The 10,327-nt window shown below is 35.7% G+C and overlaps 1 protein-coding gene across 1 annotated transcript; it reads right to left on the bottom strand.

The window, feature by feature from the left end:
- Nucleotides 1-4,395: 4,395 nt before the first annotated feature.
- On the bottom strand, nt 4,396-7,908 carry cckb (cholecystokinin b). Its single transcript, XM_051873336.1, has 3 exons — nt 7,842-7,908; nt 6,853-7,103; nt 4,396-4,828 (listed from the first exon to the last, which is right to left on the bottom strand). Exons 2-3 carry the CDS (start codon nt 7,100-7,102, stop codon nt 4,698-4,700), a joined length of 381 nt encoding a protein of 126 aa, XP_051729296.1. The 5' UTR covers nt 7,103; nt 7,842-7,908; the 3' UTR covers nt 4,396-4,697.
- Nucleotides 7,909-10,327: the final 2,419 nt, after the last annotated feature.

Here is a 10,327-nt window from a genome sequence, read left to right as displayed (position 1 = left end):
GGAGAAATAAAAATTACGCTTCTGGTCGTCGATGTCCATAACTGTCACTAGAGGGCACTGTGTACTCATTCATTTGTGTTCTTTTCCTTGTCCTCCCACTGATAGACAAGTAAAGTAGCCTACAGTTATAAATTTAAATTTACTTGGCTGTATGTTTCTCATCATAAAAAAAATCTAAAAGATCATATATAAATGTTTGAAATGAGTTTTGTTATACAGTACAAATATAAATTATGACTTCATATGAATCTCTTAATAATTTGATTTTGAAAAAGCTTAGATTGGTAACTGCGTTATTCCCTTACTTTCATTTCAGGAGTTAACAAGTTAACACAACGTTAAATAGAAGCAAAGGTAAACTGATTTTGGCGCTCTTTTTAAAATGAACAAAATGAAGGAAGCGAAGAATTGTTGGAGGACTGAGGTAAGCCGTAGTTTATTGGTGCATTTTCTGTCGTAGTGTTTGGTCGAAATAAATGAACACTCTCCGAACTTTTGTTTAGAACCCTATTTGTGTTATCTATTTGTGTTATTTCATTGTTTGGATGATTTTGACTTGGTTTCATAGTTTTGGTCAGTCAGAATGTTTTCATCGTCATTTCAACTGGGGTAGCATTTCTTCTATAATGCAGCTTTTATATATGTTTGTTTGAAGGACTTACAAGACAAAATTGAAAGGAAGCAATTTGTTACACAGGATGGCGATTGGCGACTAACCTAATTTAAGTTCTTGCCTACTTCAGACATGCTCTCCAAATTAAGTCTCCAACGCTACCTTATTTAGATTGTAAAAAAAAAAAAAGGGGGGGGACCCTGACATTCTTAGTAATTGCCATGGGAACAGGACGGGAACTATTTGCACTCGAGTGGGCCTATTTCTTATATTCCACAAAGATGTCCCGCAAAGATCTATGAGTCAGCTCAACAAGCAACATTTAATATGATCCTGAAGCAGGTGGGACATCATTTGAAGATTTTTCATAGGTCAGACTCATAAATATATGACTATTTTGTTTATCTCAATGACTTTTCCGTTGTCTTGGAGGCAAATCCATTAATGTCTGATAAATCACTGAGATGTTTTAGAAATCTCAAAATCCTCAATTATATATTGAGATATCCATCAGAGCATGTTAATCTCTGGTCATAAATAAGTAGCCATGTTATGGTTCATCCATTTGCGTCATCCAGCCAGACATGAAATAACACAAGAAATTGCTCATCTTTTAAAATGAGGGCCAAAAAGTTAAGCTAACACAGGAAACAAGAATGTAACCAATGGGTCCAGTTTATACCTAAATAGTGTCCCCAGCAGTGGTTGCATTAGGTCATAAAAAATCCGTCATTATCACAAATCATTTTAATTTCCATATTTTTGATATCATAGGACATTTAATAGCTTTTGTTTTTGTTCAGATTTTCATTTTTAATCATAAACTTACAGGAGCAGCATATAGGCTAGATTAAAAATTATGCATTTATTTATTTATGAAGAGAACAGATGAACAGACGACTGTGCATCACTTATCGTGTTTAGCACCACACAAAGCAGATGGATGTTTGTTTTTGGTTTGGAGCAAGTATCAAACTGCCAAAGTCACGCGAACTATTGAAATTGCGAAACACTTAGGATGTAATGAAGCCTCGTTCGTTAAATCACGTGACTTTGGCACTCCGAACTACTGATTCAAAACAAAAGATTTGTAAAGCTTCGAAGCAGTGTTTTGAAATCGGCCATTACTAGATATTGTTGAAAAGTCGTTATTTAGTATTTTTGGTGCACAAAAAGTATTCTCGTCGCTTTGTAATATTAAGGTTGAACCACTGTACTCACATGGACTGTTCTAAATATGTTTTTAGTATCTTTTTTGGTGTTAATTATCTTGCTGGCAATAGAGGCCTCACTGAGCCATCGGATTTCATCAAAAATATCTTAATTTGTGTTCCAAAGATGAACGAAGGTCTTACGGGTGTGGAACAACATGAGGGTGAGTAAAAAATGACATAATTTTCATTTTTGGGTGAACTAACCCTTTAAGTATATTTTTGGCTACTTTGTAGTTTTAATGAGTATCAAAGATATTAGCGACTTTTATTCTCTACTTGACTACATTTTTGAATAAGTATATGTACTCTTTATTCAATACATTTGTAATGAGCAATGCAATTACACATTACATTTTGTATGGCACTTAACTTTTTCTGCAGCAGTTTATTTCTGCTACAAAAAAAGTGATATTGCCATCCACAGAGCATTGAAGGTACTATATCTTCTGCGTTTTACCCAAACTTATCAGCAAGGCCACTTTATGCGAATGCGAGTGGATCTAGCAGGTAGTTGCTGAATTGCAGGTGTTTCGTATATGAGATGAGGACATGACTGCAGCAGACGATGAGGCTGAAACCAGCACATCCATTGCAAGTAGACTTTGACTATTTAGTTTTACTTAACATTATTTTATTTATCTGTTATATTGAATCAACTTTCTGTATCTGCCTGAACTCAAACCTTCGTCCTGGGTGCTTGCCTGTGGCGGTGACTGATAAACGTTTTCTTTTATTTGTCCTTCATTGTCCACCGCATCTGCATCATGCCCTCTTTTTTCACCTCTTTTATCAACAGCAGTTATTTGGCCGTTTGAAGAAACTTTTCACACTCAGCTGCTGTGACATTTTTGGAATTGTATGTAGCAGTGATTAAAGCCAAAGGTCATGCACTGAGATCAAAGACAAGACAATACTAGATAATAGACGATTTGGGTGTTTGCAAACAGCGATGACGTGTTTTGTGGGTGGAGCCTACCTGGCAATTCCAAGTTTATAAATGACCGTTCTGAGAAAAAAAGTCAGAATTACGAGACATAAGCTTGTTATTCCAGCTTTTCCCCCTGAATTGTAAGTTTATATCCCGCAATTATGACTTTTTTCCCCTTAGATTTGTGATATAAACTCACAATTGCAAGTCATAAAGTCCGAATTAGGAGATATAAAAAAAGTCAGAATTGTGAGATAAAGATGTTATAGGTTTAAATGTTACCTATGTAAAATGTTATTGGTTTAAATATTACTTCACGCTGTAACTGTAGGGCTAATGCATTATGTCACCTATGAACTGCTAATGTGAATATTATGTAGACCTATTGTTTACATCAAATTCATGCTTTAATAGTAGACTAATCATTGCAGGTTTCATCCATCCAGTCTGTCCGTTTAATGGTTTGCAACCATAAATGTCTGCTTTTAGCTTCAAAGGGCGTTTTTGACAATGGTATTCTATCAGAATGAAGACTATCTTTTTTTGCATTCTGATTCTGACATCCAAAGGCACAAGACATTTTTTCTATTCCATGGATTTTGCTCATCACTTGTTACCACTGTTTTTCTGCCAGCACAATGTGCGCACAGCTGCATCTGACGTAACTGACGTCTGCTTCCAAATGGTCTATAGCTAATTAACGCTCACCATCCAAATGAACAGGGGTGCTACAAATTACAATAGAGCACCCTCAGTGTAATCTGTCAGATTGACGAACAACCTTCAGATTTTTTTCGTCACTGCTAAAAAAATTGTTTGGTCCCCAATGTTCCGCATTCCCGCCCAGCAACAGCCCCGACTCCAATAATTCTACTCCCAGTTGACTAAATTATGATTGAAAGTTGAATCCAATCCAGTGGTGGTCTAATATGATGTAATATGTCTTCGATGTTGTATTAGATCTATAATTGAGGGTTTGATGCGATTAATTTTCGTCCTTATTAGCCTGTATTTGATTACAGCTCTGTAGGATTTCGCTTTTATTAAGGGTCAGTGGAGGGAAAAGATGATGTTTTGAATATGACAGTTCTGTCCTGCTCTCGGGCATTTAAATATTTCCTAATTATAGTAGAAAGTGACGTGTGTGTTTGGCGGCTGACCAGTCTGAAGACATATGCCATATCCACTGCATCTCAATGGTTGGCCTGTTATTATACAGGTCCATTGCATCTGTCTGTCTTCCATTCTATTTCTGTCTCCCTGTGCCTGTCAAACGGAAATCTTTACCCTTGGACAGTGTATCAAGCTCAATAAGTCCCTTGAGTCTGCCTTGAAGTATATAAGAAACTTTCTACTCTCTCTTTCCACTTTCTTTGTCTTTGAGCATATGAATAATTCAAATGGTCTTTTCTAACCAGAAATTTTCCCACTCACTCCTCTTAATGTTCCTTTAAAGCATTTCCTCCATTAATTCATTTACTCATTTATTGATTTTCACTTTCTTTTCAAGCAAAGAGGCTTCGTGAAATTGCAGTTTGAGCCGCAAATATTTGTGAAGCCATTTGTCGAGCACTTCCTTCCGTTAAAAGCAATTTTTTTGTGGTTGTGAGTTGTTTTGATGGACAAACTGCTGGAGTCTGTAAGATTTAAGGCCAAAGTTGAATGATGACCTGATTTATTGAAAACTGTGGTTTCATGAGTCTGACAAACACATTAGCTTAATGGTTCTCATTTATGCAAAACCACTGTGACAAATAAAATCAAATAAAATTACAAGATTTAAAAACAAAACTTTCAGACTTTTGTCTTTTTCAGTAAAATTCGGCATATGTCTATTCTGCATTATAATGGTTTCTTAACAAATGTACATTAGAATAATAATAACAATAGCAGTAATAAATATACTCTTTATTTGTAGATGAGGAACCAGATGATATGGATTTTATGATGAGTATTCATATTCCTCAGCACTCCGGCGACCAAAATCCATCCAGCCCACATAATCCCGATCTTTTATCCGGTGGTTAATGCTGTTTGCTCTGTTGTTCAAGGAGGAGTTGCGACGAACAGAGCCTAGGAGAGAAAGAAAGAAATTAAGAAATTTTGTCTGTTAACATCTAAAGTATATTACCAATAAAGTGACAGGATATATATACGAGTTTAACTTGTCATGTACATGAGATATATATGTACATGACAGGTTAAAGAGTTGAAAAAATTGGGAAATATACAGTTGCTGTTTTCTCACCTCATGTCTGGATCTAGTTCTGCTCACTTATACTATACAATCATTTTTCTGCCCATCTATCTAATATAGACTGCTTTCTAACATAACTCTAAAAAGAAACATTTTTTAAATAGCAAACTATCAAAAAAGTTGTACCGTACCCAGATTTCTTGGGCCCATTTGAACAAATCTTAATTAAGTGAGTGAGTGATTGATGATGTTAATGGTGAACAAACAGTTCAGTGCTGTATCAAAGATGTGAACCTTTTTGGTAGATGTGTCAAAGTGGAATTTAAACAGCCAATATTCCCTTGACCTGCTATGAATTGTAGTACTTGCAGAGCAACAATGAATTTTAATAGTGATTGGAAAAGAACATTGATTTCCAGAGTGACATGCTACTGTGTGTGGCAATGTTTCAGCTACATACAGCATGTTACGTGTCATTCAATCTGTTGTTAAGGGTGTGATACTGTTTGCAACAGATGGGAGACTTTTAACAGACTATGTACTATAATTTGGTTGAAATTTGTACAAGTTGTAGACTTGTTTTGACATGCTGACATGTGTGAAACTTGCACCTCCTACTCAGAATTATTAAGAGAGAGAGAGAGAGAGAGAGAAAGAGAGCTGACCTTATTGAGAAACTAAGCGGATTGAGAAACTAGGGCTCTCGTAACGGGATCAATTAGTTTCCACTACACACTGAAAGCCATTGTTTCGATAACATATGAACACATTTTTTTTGTATACTTGGAAATGATCTGATATTGAATCTAATGATTGATATTAAATCTCAAACTTACAGAAAACTCTTCTGCATTTTAAACAATATTTGGTCTGTTTATTAAGCTGTATTCCTCTTGGAGACCTTTGAATGCACCCCTTATTGTAATTTCAGGCTTTTAAGGGGACATTTGGTCACTTTACTGTATTAAAAAACTGATTCACAAACACAAACACACATTACAGGCGCTGTTAACAATTAAATGTTTCAAAAAAATTAAAATGCCACACTAAGCTTACATTTCACAGGTGCAATTCCCCGTTCCTGTGATTAGGAATGATAATAGTTAGACCCTTTGAAGACGTTACACCCTAATGAGTGGTTATGCAATTTAATGGTGCACACCTGACCCAGAAATATCCGCCCCATGTACACCTTGGGCATAAACATGTTCACTCAACTGTGTTTATATTTATCAATGCCCAGCAACGCTAACCTGGAGCTACTGTATTGCGTGACAAAGGTTTTCTTTCATTATCCGAAAACCTGTAATTTCATGTAATGATTTTACCTGCCTTTTTGTTACTTTTCTTCTTCTTGTTCTACTAAAATGAACATGACTTGCTCTAAGTGTATGGAGCACTTTTTTTTTAATTGAGTTGTATTTGTTTATGTGTCTAAGAGGAATCCTTTTTTTTTTTTTTTCATTTTTTAACACTTGCATACTGTAAAAGGACTAAGTTTTTAAAGCAAAATCTGAACACATGGCTAGTTTTCAAATGTCCTGAATGAAGGCTAATAAAACAAAAAACAAACACTGATTAATACACAAGGACATACAAAAAAACAAGCACGAAAGAGATATAGGAAAGGGAGAGCGGAAGAGAAGGAAATAAACAAAGTTTGTCTGCTTCCTCTCCTTCCAGCTTTTCTTGTTGTCTTTTGTGTATGTACTGCAGAATGAGTTATTTTCGCTGTATTACTCATTGTATGTCTCTGTCCTGGTCAGTCTACTGTGCAGAACATTAGAAAATAGCTTCAACAAATGCTTAGTCTTCAAGACAAGTGTAGTCTTCTTGTCATTGAGGATCATTGTTTGTTCTTCTGAAACATCATGTGTTTGGCCGTTGAAGTGTCTCTCACCTTTTTTAGAGATGAGTTTGGCCAGCAGTTCGCTGAGGTTGGCACGTGTGTCTGGGTCTGTGTCGCCTGCCTGTTGCTGTTTGAGGGTAAGGCTGGTGGAGCGGACGACCCGGTGTTGCCCGCTTAAACTGGTGTCCAGCTGTGAGGGGATAGGGCTATCATCAGTCTCAGAGGAAGAGGAGCGGGGCCGAGCCAAACAGGAGGCAGAAAGCGCAGCCAGAATCACACACATACACACCCCGCTGTTCATCCTGCGAATGTAAACGAGAGAAGGAGAGAGAGGCGTACATGTTAAAAGACATCCCTTTTGTAAGATTCGGTGATTCTGTTCATATTACTATACAATTTTTTTTTTTTTTTTAATGTATTATTAATTTATTGTTAATATTAAATGTATGTGCTTATTTTTTGTTCTTACTGCTGTATTTTTTTTATTTTCTAATTTCTAATATTATTAAATGACATTATTATTTTAATTTTAGGTGTTTTTTCTAGTACAAAATAAAATGTATCCTTAAATTTGAATCGGTAATCAATAATTAAATTTATTAGGCTGTAACAGAAAGTAACAGGGAAAATACAATTATTTGGCAGTCACAAATTACGGTAACACTTTACAATAAGGTTCATTAGTTAAACATTAGTTAATGTAATAACTAACATGAACTAACCATGAGCAATACATTTGTTACTGTATTTACTAATCTTTGTTAACGTTAGTTAATGAAAGTACAGTTGTTCTTTGTTTGTTCATGTTAGTTCACAGTGCATTAACTAATGTTAACCAGATTTTAATAATGCATTAGTAAATGCTGAAATTAACATTAACAAAGATTAATAAATGCTGTATAGGTGCAGTTCATTATTAGTTCATGTTAACTAATGTAGTTAACTAATGTTAACTAATGAACCTTATTTAAAGTGTTACCCAAATTACTATTATTATTACTATTATTAATGAAAATAGATAGATAGATAGGATCTCTTACCTTATTCTGTTTTGTGAGCTTGGAGGAGAATGAAAGTGGGTATTCTAAGGAAGGAGGGAGAGAGGCACTTATATACCCAGCTGTGACGTGCACACACGCACACTCACACACACACACAGAGACAGAATGGTGTGCATTGACACACACTTACACAGACATGCACGCACATGGAAAGTGTTTAAGCATATACATATTTGCTACATGGTATTTTTGAATCTGCTTTTTCTTAGAATTACGGAAATTGTTCTACAAAAAAAAAAAAAGGGGGGGGTATGTTTTTAATTTTAATTAAATTATTCTATTTAAACTTTTTAAATTGTCATTCACTCTGAATTTGGTGATACTTTAATCTAAAGTCAATTACAAAGACAAAGACAGTGAGAGATGTTTGGCTATTTGGTGGTCTGGGTGGAAAAACCAAACATGCAATTTGTAGCCATATTTATTTACGTGTTAGATATGCTGCCCATTTCAGTCTTTGCATTTCCTGTGTAAGTGAGTGGACACTATTATGGCGCCGACCCCACCTCTTTTTAAGTCTGAATGTAATTGTTGGTAGAAAGTTATATGAGTCATTGATAAAAACTGCTGCTGGTGTCTTTAGACAGACTTTATATAACTCTTTATATAACTTACAGCTTCATGTATATATAGCTTTCCGGAACTGTTTCAGCACCAGTACTTTTACAAGGTTTACGTTGTAAACTCTATGTGTACCAATACCTGTCTCAAGGCCATTTTCTTTTTAGTTTGCTGTATCTGTTTCCCCTTCATAGAAGTCATTCTTCTGTGATTTCTTTCTTTATCTTCTGATGTCACTCTGCCTTTTTAAACCCTCTGCGCAGAATGGAGACTGTGGTGTTGGACAAGAAAATCAAGCAGATTCATTTTGAGATAACCTAATCAACCATAATCAATAACAATTGATCCCTTCATTTGCATAGTAATGGGAAGATAAGACACTAGGTAGCAGTGCTATCGTGGTCTGTAGAGCTTTAGCAGTATTTCCTTCGAGGGATAGTTCACCTAAAAATAAAAATTGTGTAATCATTTACTCATCCTCATATTGTTCCTTTCTGTAGAATATCCTGGTTTCAGTATAATTTATGTGAATCAAGCTGTTGAGTTCCAAAATGACAAAAGTAACACCATAAAAGTATCATGATGATATAAAATGATACTTTTATGGTATTACTTTTTGTACTTTTGGTCCTTGATAGCCCCAGTCATATACTTTCATTATATAGAAAAATATGGCCAAAAAGCCTGAGAAAACAACAACAACAACAACTTGTGCAATACATCTCACCTGTCGTTCTCATTATTGCCTGCCTACCTTTCGTTTCATATCTTTTTTTATATTTGACATCTTTTTTAAACCTTTTATGACATGACTATTTAAGTTCTCGTGGGGTACTTTAATTTGTTTTCACAGAAAACAGCTGTGAATAAATATAACTGTGTCTGTCCACCTGTCTCTCTCTCATTCTTTCTCTTTCTCTCCATTTATCTGTCCCTCTCACGGTTATCAGGGTGTAACATTTGCGTGGTTGGTGTGGGAACACTTGTGTGGGAGGTGCTGTGAAGCATGAGAATTGATTGGCTGGCATGTGGGAGGTGTTTGTGTGATTGGAGCCCGTCGTAGCGTGAAGGCAACCTGCACTTCAATTTGCTTGACTTCTTTACTCCAGGTGTGAAGGATGGTCACACATGAGCTCCACTTGCAACCTGTGTTTCATGAGACGATTATTATAGCAATCTAAGTTCATCAAGACTACTGACCTTTAGTTCACCGTCACTTTCAACTTTCATCACTTTACAAATATATGTACAGTGGCCGAGAGAGCTCAAGGCGCTGCAACTTAAGAAAACACATGCAAATAGAAAAAACATCAGCAAATAAAGAAAACATCTTCATCAGTCTGACAACACATATGCTGCAAAAGTTCAAATACAAAATACAAAAACGCGCTGCAAAAGTTCATAACACATGCAAATACAGAAACGCGCTGCAAAGGTTCACAACACATGCAAATACAGAAACGCGCTGCAAAGGTTCACAACACATGCAAATACAGAAATGCGCTGCAAAGGTTCACAACACATGCAAATACAGAAATGCGCTGCAAAAGTTCACAACACATGCAAATAAACGCGCTGCAAATACTCACAACACAAGCAAATACAGAAATGCGCTGCAAATAGCACATACCAGGCCCGGCGATCTCAAGCCCCCCTCTGCGATGATCTAAATGATGATGATAAGGCTACTTTTAGAATTAAATTAATATTTTAATTTGCCCCGCAATAATTTATAGCGCGTCACGCATAACCAACGCGCTGTAATAAGTTAGCTAACTCCTCATTTAAAAAAACAACTTGTTTAACACCTACATCTCTTCTCATTTTTTTTCACTACGTATGGGCCACAAGAGAAATATTAAGAAATAAATTAAGGTTAAATAGTGTTATCAGAACATGTTGAA

The sequence above is a fragment of the Ctenopharyngodon idella genome, chromosome 19 (genome assembly GCF_019924925.1).
Source record: "Ctenopharyngodon idella isolate HZGC_01 chromosome 19, HZGC01, whole genome shotgun sequence".
Classification (NCBI taxonomy): domain Eukaryota; kingdom Metazoa; phylum Chordata; class Actinopteri; order Cypriniformes; family Xenocyprididae; genus Ctenopharyngodon; species Ctenopharyngodon idella.
This window is presented reverse-complemented; position numbering and strand designations above follow the sequence as displayed.